Here is a 17,364-nt window from a genome sequence, read left to right as displayed (position 1 = left end):
ACATAGTGTATGTCCTGGACTGGGGCTTCGGAGTGGAGCTGATTCCATTCTGTGGTAATTCAGCGCCCCCATGCTGCAGGTTTAGGTTAAGTCCTGATAGATCAATGTCCCCCATCTTCCACCCTGGGTTATACAGGTGTGTTTTATCCTCCTTGTACCATGGCAGTCTACAGTCTCCATAACCACACAAATACAGCCAATATAGAATCATGGCATTTCTAGAGCAGCTGCAATACTCCCAAGGTTGTGTACCAATTGCTCTTTGGTTACAGTTGAGAACCCAATTATTGTCTGTGCTATCATACAGAACATGTTACATTAGCTATAGGCCACTGCAATCATTGCCTACACAACAGGTATATTTATAGATATCACTTTCAGGGCAAACTTGTATTACTGTAAGGTGATGTGCCAAAGTAGGCCGTATGAAATTGTATACTATATGTGAAGGGATAAGCTGAATCCAAGATGTCCTTTGAGACGGGCTGAAACTGCTCTGTGGACCTCGTTTGGGATGATTGATTGTATAGTTGAAGATGATCAAGGCTTGTCTATAATATTGTATGTTGAGCTGGGTTGTATAGTTGAAGATGATCAAGGCTTGTCTATAATATTGTATGTTGAGCTGGGGTCAGGTCTACCAAGGGGCCATTATCTAGTATCGTCTTCACACTGAGGAGATACACAATCACATTCAGGATACACTTTTTAATTCTTTTTAGATAGATATAAATGTATATATACTTTTTTTGTGAACTTAAGTGTTTTAGTTCTGTTAACTACATAGTGTTTCATTTTCTAGGTTGTTTTCTCAAGCAATCATCCGCAGCAGCCAATACACAGCAGAGGTATTTGCCTTGCACAGTATTGTATTTCTACCAGATTGACTGATCATGCAAATCACAAGACTTGTATTAATGTATCTGCTATTATTACAGTGCATTCGGAAACTATTCAGACCCCTTGACTTTTGCCACATTTTGTTACGTTGTTATTCTAAAATTGATACAATTACATATTTTCCTCACCAATCTACACACAATACCCCATAATGACAAAGTGAAAACCGGTTTTTAGAAATGTATGCAAATATAAATAAAATGTAAAGGACATAAGTATTCAGACCCTTTGCTATCAGCTCAGGTGCATCCTTTTTCCATTGATCATCCTTGATGTTTCTACAACTTGATTGGAGTCCACCTGTAAATTCAATTGATTGGACATGATTTGGTAAGGCACATATCCCCACAGTTCCCACAGTTGACAGTGCATGGCAGAGCAAAAAACAAGCCATGAGGTCGAAGGAATTGTCTGTAGAGCTCCGAGATAGGATTGTGTCGAGGCACAGATCTGGGGAAGGGTACCAAACAATGTCTGCAGCATTGAAGGTTCCCAAGAACACAGAGGTCTCCATCATTCTTAAATCGAAGAAGTTTGGAACCACTAAGACACTTCCTAGAGCTGGCCGCCCGGCCAAACTGAGCAATCGAGGGAGAAGGGCCTTGGTCAAGGAGGTGAACAAGAACCCAATGGTCACTCTGACAGAGCTCCAGAGTTCCTCTGTGGGGGTGGGAGAACCTTCTAGAAGGACAACCATCTCTGCAGCACTCCACCAATCAGGCCTTTATGGTAGAGTGGCCAGACGGAAGCCACTCCTCAGTAAAAAGCACAGGACAGCATGCTTGGAGTTTGACAAAAGGCACCTAAAGGACTCTCAGACCATGAGAAACAAGATTCTCTGGTTTGATGAAACCAAGATTGAACTCTTTGGCCTAAATGCCAAAGGTTACATCTGGAGGAATCCTGGCACTATCCCTACGGTGAAGAATGGTGGTGGCAGCATCATGCTGTGGGGATGTTTTTCAGCGGCAGGGACTGGGAGACTAGTCAGGATCGAGGAAAAGATGAACGGAGCAAAGTACAGAGAGATCCTTGATGAAAACCTGCTCCACAGCGCACAGGACCTCAGATTGGGGTGAAGGTTAACCTTCCAACAGGACAACAACCCTAAGCACACAACCAAGACAACGCAGGAGTGGCTTCGGGACACGTCTCTGAATGTCTTTGAGTGGCCCAGCCAAAGCCCGGACTTGAACCCGATCGAACATCTCTGGAGAGACTTGAAGATAGCTGTGCAGCAACGCTCCCTATCCAACCTGACAGAGCTTGAGAGGATCTGCAGAGAAGAATGGGAGAAACTCCCCAAATACAGGTGTGCAAAGCGTGTAGTGCCATACCCAAGAAGACTCAAGGCTGTAATCGCTGCCAAAGGTGCTTTAACAAAGTACTGAGTAAAGGGTCTGAATACTTGTAAATAATGTACATTTTATATTTAGTTTTTTTATTTATAATACATTTGCACACACGACCTGTTTTTGCTTTGTCATTACGGGATATTGTGTGTAAAAACGATTTAATAAATTTTAGAAAAAGGCTGTAACATAATGTGTAAAAAGTCAAGGGGTCTGAATACTTTCCAAACGCACAGTACGATATATTTAGAAAATATGAAATACAATCACTTCCTAAGCTGTAAATAAGGCATTGAATGATTATGCACATAGACAATACTATTGAGGTTCAATTGGGAGTCATTTGTTGAAGCCTCCGATGAACAATTTGTAGATTGTAGATAATGTAAAAAATATGCTTTGGAAAGTAGGAACATAGAGTTCAGATTGGTTCAATAATGTTGATTAATAATTTAAGATGATTGATAGTCAGTAATTATTTGTACTTCCTTGTTTCAAACCTGTGTAGAACTATAACAGTAATCGACCAATGAGAATTGAAATGTTAGTGAAAAGTTCAATATTACCCACACACATGCCACAGCAGCAGATCCACCATAGAGAAAGAATGCCACAATGCATCGACAATCAGTTAAGCAGGCACATGCAGAAGCAGAGAAACAAAATGTCTTGGTGCCGTGTGATTTGAGACATACGGGTATAAACATGATCATAGAAAATTGTTTAGACAAATGGCATCTTGGTTGAACTGTTATTACATTTCTTGCGTGATCCTAGGGAAATAAGGAAGACTGTGTGAGGGATGTATTGGGAGGGAGGACCATCATGGTGAAGTGGGGTCGTCTCAATCCAAACAGATTGCTCTGGTAGGGAATGAATGAGGCACCAGACTGTCTATAGCTCTATTTATACTGCTGTATTTAAACAGGCAGACCCATTCTGATCTTTTGGCCAATTAAGGGAACAAGAGCTGATCTAATTGGTCAAAAGACCAATTAGTAAAAAAGATCAGAAGTGGGCTGCCTGTGCAAACACAGCCAACCTGGCACTAACGTTCACACTTTGTCCTGATCTTGTTCACATTCTGATTGTGGTCTGATTGTCATCAGACCTTCCTGATCACCTCCGTAGGTAATTAGGCACACATTGTGTATGTATATCAATCAAGGATAAACAGATATGGTCAAATCATCATTGTGTTAAATCATCGTTATAACGGCCTCAAATTATTGACAGGTTGATTTATGGCATCAGTAATTGTCTTAAAATAAATAATTGTTTTTCTTTTTGAAAGAATAGCTGTCAAATATTTTGCATACAGGGAGGCACCAGCTAATCTATTCACAATGCGGACACAGTGGCAGGATGAGGCACTTTGGCTGCGTTTAGACAGGCAGCCCAATTCAACAACAACAAAAAATCCACTAATTAGTCTTTTGACCAATGACATCAGATCGGTCAAAAGACCAATTAGATGAAAAAAATATCAGAATTGGGCTGCCTGTGTAAATGCAGCCATTGATGGGATTCAATTATCTGGCCAGGTTTACCCCTGGTGGGAGGAGTTTGCAGTCTGTTCAAAACAGAAGTGATGTAGCCTAGGCTAGATAAGGCACGTGGAGTAATGAGTAGGATTCTGTGTTTTTGCATGCAAAAGTGATCGCTTTTAATAACGCTTTTCTTGCCTTCCCAATGAAAACTAGTTTGAAAATTGGAACATATATTTTGGGAAAAAGAGCTGTATGTTTCTGGATGATACAGCATGCTTCCTTGTTGACAACATAGCCGAGCTACGCAGATTACTGTTACATTTTTAGAAGGGCGCTCCTCCCTCATCGCTTTTGCCCGTTCACTTCACGGGCCATAGACCAGTGCACCGAAGCTCAGGTTAACAGAACTCCCTCATTGTAATACAATATCTAGAAGCGACAAACCTTGATCAGATAGTGATTGGATCATATTGATCAAATCATAAAACTTGCATGTTAACACAAGGTTTGAACGAGGCTATTGTGAACCCGATGTTCTACAATCCTTAGTTAACCACCAAGTAATCTCATACATATATGAGATCATGCTATTCCTTTTCAATTTATGACTCTAGGCACATTCCAGGGTGACTCTGAAAGCATTGCCCCAAATACACATAAACATGCAACAGGCATGGTAAATATGCAGTCAGTTGAGCTGGAGGGGCTTGTGGGGTAAAGCAATGCAGTTGTAACTGATACTGTAGTAGGCTACAAGTCACTGTCCATATGATATGGTTACCTTTTCTTTAAGTAGCACATAACTCAAAGGGCAACCCACAGTGATGTCTACAGAGAAATCCATGACTCTTTCTGTGCATCCTGACAGTGAAATTGGATAAGACAGTTTAGCACATCCAGCTAAAAGAAAACATGCACCCTTCTAACAATTATTACATGGCTGCTCTTTAAAGCACTGTCCTGCTCCAGAGATACTGCATCAGTCAACTGGACATTGACACCTGGGGAATGTAAAGGTAGATACGCGCAAACATCAGTTAAACTCAGACACCTCTACACAAAGACAATCCCCATAGTTATCCTACTGGCAAATGCAGATATTACCAGAGGCCTTATAGTACATTTCCCTTTTTGCCTTAAATTTGCTGTTTCCCTGTTCTGACTCATGCCTCTGGAATAATCCTCCAGTAGAATTTGCTGTATGGTCACTGAAAAGGACCATTATTTACCAATGAGACGTTGGTATGACTTTTATGTCTGGTTGGTTGTATCGACAGGGAAATAGTATAAATGTACATAGGAATATATTACAAATAAAACTACCTGCACCCGTATCATATCAAGCCTCCACTCTGCACTTAAAAATGTTTCATCTCACGCTTATTGAAATGGCAATGCTGACCGAATTTGATCACATCAAAATGACCTTACCTGGCTGTAAAAATGTCCCAATACCTTGGCTATATACAGTATCAACATACTTTGTATTACTCCTGAAGTTTTAGACAGTTTTATTTTACCCATTCTTTGTTTCCATGTACAGTGTATAAAGTAAGTATGAAGAACAGAAATTAAATGTGTGGGTTCTTGTCTCTACATTATTTTAATGGCAGGTGTAAGATTAGATTTTTAACCTGTAACTGAAATAGTAAATATCTGATGCACACAGCGATGGTAAAGGATAATTATCCCCCCCAAAAAGACTCTTACACTGAGCAAAAATACAAACGCAAACATGCAATAATTTCAAAGATTTTACTGAGCTACAGTTCATAAACTCAGCAAAAATAGAAATGTCCTCTCACTGTCAACTGCGTTTATTTTCAGCAAACTTAACGTGTAAATATTTGTATGAACATAAGATTCAACTTCTGAGACATAAACTGAACAAGTTCCAGACATGTGACTAACAGAAATTGAATAGTGTGTCCCTGAACAAAGGGAGGTCAAAATCAAAAGTAACAGTCAGTATCTGGTGTGGCCACCAGCTGCATTAAGTACTGCAGTGCATCTCCTCCTCATGGACTGCACCAGATTTGCCAGTTCTTGCTGGGAGATGTTACCCCACTCTTCCACCAAAGCACCTGCAATTTCCCGGACATTTCTGGGGGGAATGGCCCTAGCCCTCACCCTCTGATCCAACAGATCCAAGATGTGCTCAATGGGATTGAGATCCGGGCTCTTCGCTGACCATGGCAGAACACTGACATTCCTGTCTTGCAGGAAATCATGCACAAAACGAGCAGTTTGGCTGGTGGAATTGTCATGCTGAAGGGTCATGTCAGGATGAGCCTGCAGGAAGGGTACCACATGAGGGAGGAGGATGTCTTCCCTGTAACGCACAGCGTTGAGATTGCCTGCAATGACAACAAGCTCAGTCCGATGATGCTGTGACACACCACCCAGACCATGACGGACCCTCCACCTCCAAATCGATCCCGCCCCAGAGTACAGGCCTCGGTGTAACTCTCATTCATTCGACGATAAACGCAAATCCAACCATCACCCCTGGTGAGACAAAACCGCGACTCGTCAGTGAAGAACACTTTTTGCCAGTCCTGTCTGGTCCAGCGACGGTGGGTTCGTGCCCATAGGCAATGTTGTTGCCGGTGATGTCAGGTGAGGACCTGCCTTACAACAGGCCTACAAGCCCTCAGTCAAGCCCTCAGTCCAGCCCACGGGGGACCAGTACGGGGGGAAAAAAATGTATGAAATGTATGCATTCACTACTGTAAGTCGCTCTGGATAAGAGCGTCTGCTAAATGACTAAAATGCAAAATGCAGCCTCTCTCAGCCAATTGCGGACAGTCTGAGCACTGATGGAGGGATTGTGCATTCCTGGTGTAACTCGGGCAGTTGTTGTTGCCATCCTGTACCTGTCCCGCAGGTGTGATATTCCGATGTACCGATCCTGTGCAGGTGTTGTTACACGTGGTCTGCCACTGCGAGAACGATCAGCTGTCCGTCCTGTCTCCCTGTAGCGCTGTCTTAGGCGTCTCACAGTACAGATATTGCAATTTATTGCCCTGGCCACATCTGCAGTCCTCATGCCTCCTTACAGCATGCCTAAGGCACATTCACGCAGATGAGCAGGGACCCTGGGCATCTTTCTTTTGGTGTTTTTCAGTCAGCAGAAAGGCCTCTTTAGTGTCCTATGTATTCATAACTGTGACCTTAATTGCCTACCGTCTGTAAGCTGTTAGTGTCTTAACGACCGTTTCACAGGTGCATGTTCATGAATTGTTTATGGTTCATTGAACAAGCATGTGAAACAGTCTTTAAACCCTTTACATTGAAGATCTGTGAAGTTATTTGGATTTTTATGAATTATCTTTGAAAGACAGGGTCCTGAAAAAGGGGTGTTTCTTTTTTTGCTGAGTTTGTATTTCATTTGACTGATTTACTTATATTCTTTAGACTCTAATCTATGGATTTCACATGATTGGGCAGGGGCCCAGATGTGGATGGGCCTGGGAGCCATAGGCCCACCCACTGGGGAGCCAGGCCCAGCCAATCAGAATGAGTTTTTCCCCACAAAAGTGGCTTTATTACTGACGACCCCACAGGTTAAGAAGCCGGATGTGGAGGTCCTGGGCTGGCATGTGTTCTGCGGTTGTGAGGCTGGTTGGACATACTGCCAAATTATCTAAAATGACATTGGAGGTGGCTTATGGTAGAGAAATTAACATTATATTATCTGGCAACAGTATTGGTGTAAATCCTGCAGTCACAGTAGGCCGATTGCATGCTCCCTCAAAACTTGAGACATCTGTGGCATTGTGTTGTTACAAAACTGGACATTTTAGAGTGGCCTTTTATTGTTCCCACCTGTGTAATGATCATGCTGTTTAATCAGCTTCTTGATATGCCACACCTGTCAGGTGGATGGATTATCTTGACAAAGGATAAAATGCTCACGAACAGGGATGTAATCAAATTTTGCACAAAATGTGAGCTAAATAAGCTTTTTGTGCATATGGAAAATTTTGGGGATCTTGTCTTTCAGTGCATAAAACACAAGACACGTACTTTACATGTTGCATTTATATTTTTGTTCAGTGTACATGGTAAAAAACTATAAAGTAAACAGCATTACACAGTTGACTTGGGTTTTGGGGTTCAGTTTGAATGCATGTATAATGGAATTAAATAATAAAACATTGACAGTCAGGCCGTCATGGCCATTCTGAAGTTGCATTCAGAGAAAGTCCAAAGTGAATTGTGATGAAAGGATGCTGGTCAAGTAAAATCTAAATGTTATTACATTTAATATGAGCAATTAAATGTAAAGTCTGGCCAAACTTTATTTAAAGTGTGACCAAACATCATATGATTGAGTCACAGTACAGTCATCGAAATGCACAGAAAGGGTTGTTTTTCACTTTCATTTTGGATACATGTAGTGATCATGTCACAGCCAAATATTCACTGGAGTTTTATTATCCTGTCCCATCTATACAGAATAGTATAAATGGCTCCTTCCTCCTTTCTACCATAACATTGGCATCAGGGGTGATCCTCTACCTGTTCCATCCTAGTTTCTTCTGAAAGGAGTTTCCGTCTCCCTTTGTGGCTTGCAGTGACAAGATTGGAGGGTATATATTAGGTAGGCATTTTTGGGGGGTAGAGGAAAACATTTTATTTTAACCCCCAAAAGCACACACAGCTACGTGGCCTTTGATGGTTTTCCATTTACCTTGTTGATCTCTTTGTGTCTCTCTTTACTGACAATCTCTTCAATGATCTCTCCTTCTCCCCTTATCAGCCTGAAAAACAAAGGTAATATAATTTTACTTTATACACAAGGAATAAAAACCAGCACAAACCCAGCCCATATAGGAATAGAGAGAAACTACTGAGCCATAGATGCCTTGGGAACATTCATGTTGTCTATAGCGTTGGTGTACCTGGTGTGTCCAGTCTCAGGATCTACCACCCTGCGGATGACACTCTGCTTAGCCTCATACCCCTCCTTCGTTAGGGGCCTCTTGGTGGATAGCCTGGCTTTCTGCTCATCTGTCATTGCTAAAGAATGGACAAAACAAAAGATCCATCTGCTCAGCTTTATGTTTGGCTTTATTTTCCATTCCTTGTTGAGCTAGGTAACAAAGAAACATCCAATCATTGACAACATATGACAAAATGCTATTGCTCGCCTGAGGTAGTGTGGTCTATAGCTTATCATGAGATACTCTATCTACTGAGAGTTTTCCTCTGTATTTTTCGTAGCTGTTTTACATACCACCACAGACAGAGTCTGGCACTACGACAGCATTGAGGCTTCTTAACAGCTTCTACCCCCAAGCCATAAGACTCCTGAACATCTAGTCAAATGGCTATCAAATCTACAAGCAGGGATGCTCTGCTTTCTTCCAATTGCTTTAACTTCTTATTTTTCTTCTTCTCCAATTTCATCTCTTTCTTCAACTTTTCTTTTTTAACTTCTTGAATTTTTTTATTTTTTCCTTCCTCTTGGCCTTTTCATCACTTGAGGAGGACGATGAGGATGAAGAGCTTGACAAGGAAGATTAGGAACTTTTCTTTTTTTTCTTCCCTTCTTTCCCATCTGAAGCAGACAAAGGTATAACAAAGGTACACTGTCAGCATTGATAATAAAATGCATTGCATTACCATGTTCTCTGACACATTAGATAATAGATATGTCTGTGTGGGGATGTGCATTGTCTGAAGCACTACACATTGTTGAACACGAAGTTGAATTGCATTTAATTCTACGTCGGTTAGAAATGAGCGTTTGTAGACCCACTTCCTCGCTTACCTCATTCAAAATAAAAGTCCTGTACGTGCGCCATAGGTGGAATAACTTGTGGGGGACTTTAATTTGGACATCAGGTAAGCAGAGAGGACGTGGGTCTACAACATACCAACGTTTGGAAAGTCCGTTTAATAATACGTTCCTTTCGATAGTTTGACAAAAATTCCCCCGTTTTAATGACCAACCGTCCTAGTAAGTTGAAATGGAATTGTATTCAACTTCTGGCTTCCCACGGACTGTTTTTGTACAACCCAATACAAAAAGGAGGAACTCTGTAGTGTATCCGCGTTGCTAATAGCAGCTATACACATTCCAGTGTGACTGTTTAACGTTACCTGCCTTCTACTACTATTAATGATGATTTAATAATCGAGTGACGAAAACCTTGGTTCTTGCTGAGAGAATGTGAGGCTTTCTTTAAAGGGGTCGGACTTCCACTGCTGCTGGACGAGGATGAAGAGGAACGTCTTCGCTTTTTCTTTTTTGATGTTTTTTTTCCTCTGCCTTGTCTGCTCGTATCAGCGGAACTGTCGCGCGATCTACTGCGGCCCATAGTCGAAAATGTATGCTAACGTTAGATCAATGAATTAGTCGTATGTCTCTAAAAAATTGCCGATGTTTCTAGAAATAAATGGAGAAATACAAAACATGTCCACTCCAACAAACAAAAAAATTGATTGTGCAACTGTTTTTATTCCCCGATCTTTAGGAAATATGTCTGCTTCCTGTTACGGTCATCTTGCATACTGATCATATAATTTTATGAGCCGCCTATAATAAGGCCAGAGTATTTTGGTTAACAATTGTCAGAATATTTTTTTTTATTATTATTAGGACTGATATGAAATCAAGATTTATATCATACTCAAAACTATTTATCACCTCCTCTAAGGGTTGAAATAGAGGTTTACAATTATTGAATGAGGTGATATCTTATACAATGGAAATAGAACGGCCTACCTGTAAATCTTTACAATAGAGATTATATATCATAGTAAGACTGATGTGTGTCTGTTGCAGAGCTATGTTATAAGCACCTGTTCACCCCCCCCCCCCCAAAAAAAAACCCCACATGGCAATACAGTAATGAAGTCCATCCATTGGTAATAACATTTTATTTAAAAATTATATTTACAAAGGTATTTTTGAAACACTGTAAATGTAAAGCTTATAGACTTGTTTTTTCTAACATTTCAGAACTCTAGCCCTTAATCCTCTTAACTCACAGTGCTTGTGTGATCTAAAGGGTATTGTGGAGATAGACATAACTGTCTATTTCTTGCCGGTCTCCATTGCACTTTTTAATGCTTTTAACATATTTGACAAATGAACGCAGAGAAATAAATAAACAGGTAGTTCAAATTCACCTAAAACCAAAGGGTCTCATAGAAAGTACATTAAAAAAAATAATACAGTGGCTTGCGAAAGTATTCATCCCCTTGGCATTTTTCCTATTTTGTTGCCTAACCCAACCTGGATTTTTTTTTCATTTGATTTACACAACATGCCTACCACTTTGAAGATGCTAAATATTTTTTATTGTGAAACAAACAAGAAATAAGACAAAAAAAGAAAGAACTTGCGCATGCATAACTATTCACCCCCCCAAAGTCAATACTTTGTAGAGCCACCTTTTGCAGCAATTACAGCTGCAAGTCTCTTGGGGTATGTCTCTATAAGCTTGGCACATCTAGCCACTGGGATTTTTGCCCATTCTTCAAGGCAAAACTTCAAGTTGGATGGGTTCCGCTGGTGTACAGCAATCTTTAAGTCATACCAAAGATTCTCAATTGGATTGAGGTCTGGGCTTTGACTAGGCCATTCCAAGACATTTAGATGTTTCCCCTTAAACCACTCGAGTGTTGCTTTAGCAGTATGCTTAGGGTCATTGTCCTGCTGGATGGTGAACCTCTGTCCCAGTCTCAAATCTCTGGAAGACTGAAACAGGTTTCCCTCGAATTTCCCTGTATTTAGTACCATCCGTCATTCCCTCAATTCTGACCAGTTTCCCAGTCCCTGCTGATGAAAAACTGATGATATTCTCGGGGTGATGAGGTGTTGGGTTTGTGCCAGACATAGCCTTTCCCTTGATGGCCAAAAAGCTACATTTTAGTCTCATCTGACCAGAGTACCTTCTTCCATATCTTTGGGGAGTCTCCCACATGACTTTTGGCGAACACCAAACTAAGCAATGGCTTTTCTCTGGCCACTCTTCTGTAAAGCCCAGCTCTGTGGAGTGTATGGCTTGAAGTGGTCCTATGGACAGATACTCCAATCTCCGCTGTGGAGCTTTGCAGCTCCTTCAGGGTTATCTTTGGTCTCTTTGTTTCCGCTCTGATTAACGACCTCCTTTCCTTTTCCGTGAGTTTTGGTGGGCGGCCGTCTCTTGGCAGGTTTGTTGTGGTGCCATATTCTTTCCATTTTTGAATAATGTATTTAATGGTGCTCCGTGGGATGTTCAAAGTTTCTGATTTTTTTATAACCCAACCCTGATCTGTACTTCTCCACAACTTTGTCCCTGACCTGTTTGGAGAGCTCCTTGGTCTTCACGGTGCCGCTTGCTTGGTGGTATGCCTTGCTTAGTGATGTTGCAGACTCTGGGGCTTTTCAGAACAGGTGTATATACTGAGATCATGTGACAGATCATGTGACACTTAGATTGCACACAGGTGGACTTTATTTAACTAATTATGTGACTTCTGAAGGTAATTGGTTGACCCAGATCTTATTTAGGGGCTTCATAACAAAGGGAGTGAATACATATGTATGCACCACTTTTCAGTTTGTAATTTTTTTGAATTTTTTTTAAACAAGTTATTTTTTAAATTTCATTTCACCAAATTTGGACTATTTTGTGTATGTCCATTACATGAAATCCAAATAAAAATCCATTTAAATTGCAGGTTGTAATGCAACAAAACAGAAAAAACGCCAAGGGGGATGTAGTAGCTGAATGGCTGAGTTGAATTAGTCTGAAATGGTAATAGTCTGAAATGGCGCGCGGAGATTATGAAAGTGGAAGGTACCAGCAAATTGAGAATCCTAAAGCAATCACGTTTCGATCTTTGTCTGTGTGCACTGGAGTTCGCCGAGTTGCTCAGAGTAAAAAGGGAAGGGGTGGCGGGATGGAATGTGTCACTTGATGGAGTAAGTTATGGCCTGTTATGAAGAGGCTACCATGCGGATCCTCTCAGTGGGAGTCAGCAGGAGGTTCTTAGCTGCCTTGATTGTGTTCTTCATAAGCATGGCCACTGTCATGGGTCCTACTCCTCCAGGCACTGGGGTAATGAAGCTAGCCTTTTGTCTCACACCTACACAGGGAGAGATAAAGGGTGAGTGTTGCAAAGAAAATGTGTGTGAGAACACAGTAGGTGTCAGGATAAATGTAAAATAAGACAAATTGTGAAGTCTGTCTAGATTAGAAACCCCTACCTTCAAAATCCACGTCCCCTACAAGTCTGTCCTTGCCAGTCACATGGTCATGCACTCTGTTTATTCCAACATCAATAACGACTGCTCCTTCTTTGATCATGTCTGCGGTGATGAGGTTTGGAATCCCTGAGATTAGGAGAGGGTTTAGAGTGAGATCAGTTTATAAGAGACCCACTCAAGACAACCTCCTCAAGAGATACAAAAATAGCTCTATAAACTTACAAGAATATGCTTACAGATATGCAGAATAAGAGAGACAGGTATTAGACAAGGTAAAGATATCTTCAGTAGGAGGAGAGGATCCATACCTGCAGCAGCAACAACGATGTCTGCAATTCTTGTGTGCTGACGGAGCTGTTCCTTTGGTGTGTAACGGTGAGAGATAGTGACCGTGGCATCACCTGCAGAACCAAAAAATAAGTAAATGCCAGGGCCAAGATCCACAAATTCCCTTTCAACTTCAATATTTCAACTTTAAGTGAAAACCCTGTATTGTCTCTATTACCCATTGTTAATCTACCTTCACATACACCCTATTACTGTAGGCCCTAGTTATCCTGACATCATTACTCACCCCCTGGCCTCTCATGGCGTCCATCAGAGTGCAGCAACATGGCAATGGGCATGCCCACATTCTTGGAGCGTCCCGCTACCACAACATTCTTTCCAAGGGTAGGAATTCCTGGGAACCGGAGATAAACAGTCAGTGACAGAGTTGACACAGTCTAATTCCATTCATATAACAGAGGGAGGTGAGAGATTCCTCCCACTACCTCACCTGTGCGTTTGATGATTTCCCAGACTCCCCAGGGAGTGGCGGGCAGCATGGTGGACTGGTCCAGGCACATGCGGCCCACATTGACCACATGGAAGCCGTCCACATCCTTGTCGGGGGACACAGCATTACAGATGCGCCGCTCGTCAATGTGTTCTGTGAGAAGACAATGAGAGTGATGGTTACAAGTCAACATATACATGGATGTTGTACAGTAAATAGGCCAAATCATTCAAGGATATGCCCATAATAGCCATAAATACTCAAAACAACAGCTTCAAACTGTCATTCCTTCTTTGTCCCTACCCATATGCCCTTTCCAAAGCAATGCCTCGCCACCTCGCTCTAAAGCTACTACTTACCTGGCAGAGGCAGTTGCACCAGCAGGCCATCCACCCGGTGGTCTGTGTTGAGTTTGTAGATCAGGTCCATGAGTTCATCCTCAGAGATACAGGAGGGCTTCAGCATGGTCTCACTGCTGATACCTGCAGAGAAGAAAAAGAGAGGAATTATGAGCCCATTATATCCCCAACGAATATGAGCAGTGCCATAGATGAATGGAGACCAGGAAGAAAAAGACAATTAGAAAGCAACACTGAAGAGTCATAGCCTTCATAAAATTGTTTCAAAGTCATGTATGTACAAGTCAAGCTGATGTATGTACACTGCTGTGTAGAGTTCAGCTCCAGCACAGTTAAGTAAAGTATTGAGTGTGTGTGGTTACATACCAACATCAGCTGCAGCTCGGGTCTTATTCAGGACGTAGGAGTGACTGGCTACATTATCTCCTACAAGGACCACGCTCAGGTGGGGTCTCCTGTTGCCAGTGGAGACCCACTGTTCCACATCGGTCCTGGCCTCCTCCCGGATCTGACGGGCCAACTTCCTGCCTGAGATGACCACAGCTTCCTGTCTTTAGAATCGGAGGCAGATGTTAAAGGACAGCAGAACATGTAAACAGTCAGGGGAAAGTATACACTGTGGTGGGCACATGACTTATAGTTCTGCAGACTAGTTGTCAATCCCAAAGTGAGAGTGCATGGCATTCAACCAGCAAGGAGTGCTGCCATAAGCCAGTGATGGCCAAGTACAGTCACACCAAGTACAGGGCTCCTGGGTTACCCATGCATGAGGAGTATGGCGGCTAAAAATAGCAAGACATGAGTTACAATGTGGTTCAGGCTATTTAAGAAACGTATTGGAAACCCCGGGCTTCAAGTCAACTGGTTGGCCTTAGTGTGGAGTGCAGAGTGGGTGAATATGAAACCTGAATGCTGCTCTATTCACATTCATGTCCAATGTGTTAAACTAGATAGCAGTGCTTATGTAATAGCATGCACACAGAGGAGTAATAACTGAGGAGTAATGAGCCGTCCACAGTGATGTAACCATCCCTTGATTCTGCCACAAGTAATTAAAGACCCATAGACACATTCAACTCTTCTATGGGGGCAGGATAGCAGGTCCTGGAGGACTCCACTACGGCATGACATTTGGCAACAACACCCCCACTGCCCAGCTTCCAACATGCACACAGAGCATGAACATAATGTTTTAGACTAAGTATTTTTGGACAACCTTATTTGAAATGTGTTGAGTTCTCAGCAAACAGTTGACAACTGACAATGTTAATGAGTAGTTAACCTCTGACAGGATAAAGTACATGAGTGACCATCACAAGCAATTGGAGAATGCAAATGCAGAGCGGACTCAATAGGCCTTAACTTCTACCCTAAGAATACACCTTTGACAAAAATGCATATACTTTTCTCACTTTGCTGCCTTTCCTCCCAGACCAGTTCTACTTCACATAGTACCAGTACCATGATAGGACAAGGATTTGCAGCAGCCCCAAATAATGAAGATTGTTAGCTTTGAACTAGAAGCCAAGCCAATGTGTTTTAACATGTTTCCCAGTTATGGATGCATCAGCAAGGCTGTGCCAACTCTGTTCCCAAGTATGGGCTTTGTCTTGATGAACGGTTGAACGTTTGAAATGTACGTTTGAACGTTTGAAATGTAGCCCCTACAGCCCTCAAACTCAACTATGTTTTCATTGTTCCCCTCTAGTCAGTGACTGATTTAGACCTGTGACACCAGGTGTGTGCAATTCATTACCAGGTAGAACAGAAAACCAGCAGGCTCCAAACCTCTAGGGTAAGAGTTGAGTATCCTTGCCCAACAGGTTTGCCTTCATGTAACTTGTAGTATACGTGTAACTCAAGTATACAAGGTCTGTGTTGTTATGGTTTTATAAACTAGTGTAAGGGTTTAAAAAAAATACTGTGCTATGTTGACCATAACCTACTACTCAAATACATCATGAATTTGCATGCTCCAAAAGAGACTCATCTGTGCTAGATTAAAAGTGGCTAAATCAGTTGTGATGTAAATCATGTGCATAGTCACACGTGGTTTATATTTCTGGGTGACTGGGTGGAACATTACTTTGCCATAAGGAACGTGCTGCATTATTAAGGCATGCCTCAAATAAAACAGGGGTTCTTGGAATTAATCGAATACATTTAGGCAAACAGTTACAGCACATAATAGTCTGCAAAAGCCAGTTTTAAACACAGGACATGAGAATACTGATCACTTTGGTTGGTGACAACGTTCCCCCATTGGGAACTTGCCTGCCTACAATACACACAATGCAAGTGCTCTGTGCGATTTCATCAGCCATGCAGAATTGCAGTGATACCGGCATTACGTTAGAGGGCGCATTACGAAGATCATTGATTCAATATCGCTCTTCGCTACAATGTATCATTTAAAATGTTACATAACGTTGTCATCAAAGCGCAACCAGAAACGTTGTATCCACAGAGACATCAGGTAACAGTGTACAGGATAGAAAACAAACATAAGGGAAAGTGTCGAGCTATGGGTAACGTTAAATATCATTGACAAGGAGAAAATACCGGGTAGGCTACCTTCCAAAAAGAAGAAGCATTTTTCATATCGAAAGAAAGTAACCTATCATAGTCCTCCAAGACAGATAAACAATCTATTTGATATCTCAATGTTAATACATACCTTGATGCGGACATATGTAGACTGCACACTTGATGCTTAGATTGCAGGCAGAATTTTCTCAGAGCTCTCAGCGATGCCATGTTTACTGATCTTGATAAGTAATCCAACAATGAGTTAAAGAAGAGAGGAGCGAGGGAGACTGGAGGAAGTAAACCCGGTCTGAAAGAGCACCGTCTGTAAGGAAGTTAGAGAAGGCTCGAGATGTTTTAAAGGCTCATGTCCCCCTCCAGCGCTGGTTGCTGGCACTGAGCATATTCTCAATACGTCAGTTTCTGGGCATGGGCCGCACCTCTAAATGGGTCCTTCTATTAACTAGGGTACCAGTGAGCATTTTTTGTCGTGGACAACTGTTTGGACCGTTACAAAGTCTTTAATAATAGGCACATTTTCGTCATGTGAGTACATTAGATACGAGTGTTACCTGAGAGAGAGAGAGGTCATGCGCAGATGATCTCCCACATTGTTCAGCATGTTTTTAAAAATAGATTTAGAGTTAGACAAACTTAGAGTTTTTGGGAGGGACATATTCAGGATGCTACCCTAAACAACATAACCATCACTCCAAATCGAAACTCCAAACCTACAACCTGATCTTTGGAT

General features: G+C 41.8%; 1 protein-coding gene and 1 long non-coding RNA gene across 5 annotated transcripts; both read right to left on the bottom strand.

The window, feature by feature from the left end:
• Positions 1–7,771: 7,771 nt before the first annotated feature.
• Positions 7,772–10,567, bottom strand: LOC115164470 (uncharacterized). Of its 4 annotated transcripts, none has more exons than XR_003869927.1 (4): positions 9,522–9,841; positions 8,650–9,308; positions 8,439–8,508; positions 7,772–8,315 (listed from the first exon to the last, which is right to left on the bottom strand). It is a non-coding gene; the product is annotated as an uncharacterized LOC115164470 (long non-coding RNA). The 4 variants fall into 4 exon arrangements; XR_003869929.1 differs by having other exon boundaries at positions 7,772–8,508; positions 8,650–8,767; positions 8,985–9,308; XR_003869928.1 differs by lacking the exon at positions 9,522–9,841 and adding an exon at positions 9,903–10,567 and having other exon boundaries at positions 7,772–8,508.
• A 1,782-nt stretch (positions 10,568–12,349) lies between these two features.
• LOC115164469 (bifunctional methylenetetrahydrofolate dehydrogenase/cyclohydrolase, mitochondrial-like) lies at positions 12,350–17,007 on the bottom strand. Its single transcript, XM_029716990.1, has 8 exons — positions 16,765–17,007; positions 14,454–14,638; positions 14,088–14,210; positions 13,729–13,881; positions 13,525–13,632; positions 13,259–13,351; positions 12,951–13,076; positions 12,350–12,829 (listed from the first exon to the last, which is right to left on the bottom strand). Exons 1-8 carry the CDS (start codon positions 16,842–16,844, stop codon positions 12,681–12,683), a joined length of 1,017 nt encoding a protein of 338 aa, XP_029572850.1. The 5' UTR covers positions 16,845–17,007; the 3' UTR covers positions 12,350–12,680.
• Positions 17,008–17,364: the final 357 nt, after the last annotated feature.

This window comes from Salmo trutta, chromosome 27 (genome assembly GCF_901001165.1).
Source record: "Salmo trutta chromosome 27, fSalTru1.1, whole genome shotgun sequence".
NCBI classification, from domain to species: domain Eukaryota; kingdom Metazoa; phylum Chordata; class Actinopteri; order Salmoniformes; family Salmonidae; genus Salmo; species Salmo trutta.
This window is presented reverse-complemented; position numbering and strand designations above follow the sequence as displayed.

Bases quoted from the DNA above. Each gene is read 5' to 3' on its own strand.
- LOC115164469 (XM_029716990.1), bottom strand. From the start codon at position 16,844: ATGGCATCGCTGAGAGCTCTGAGAAAATTCTGCCTGCAATCTAAGCAT. The intron at 13,882-14,087 runs GTAAGTAGTAGC...GTCTTCTCACAG, and splicing joins GGTGCAACTGCCTCTGCCAG to AACACATTGACGAGCGGCGC. The intron at 13,352-13,524 runs GTGAGTAATGAT...TTGGTTCTGCAG, and splicing joins ACGCCATGAGAGGCCAGGGG to GTGATGCCACGGTCACTATC.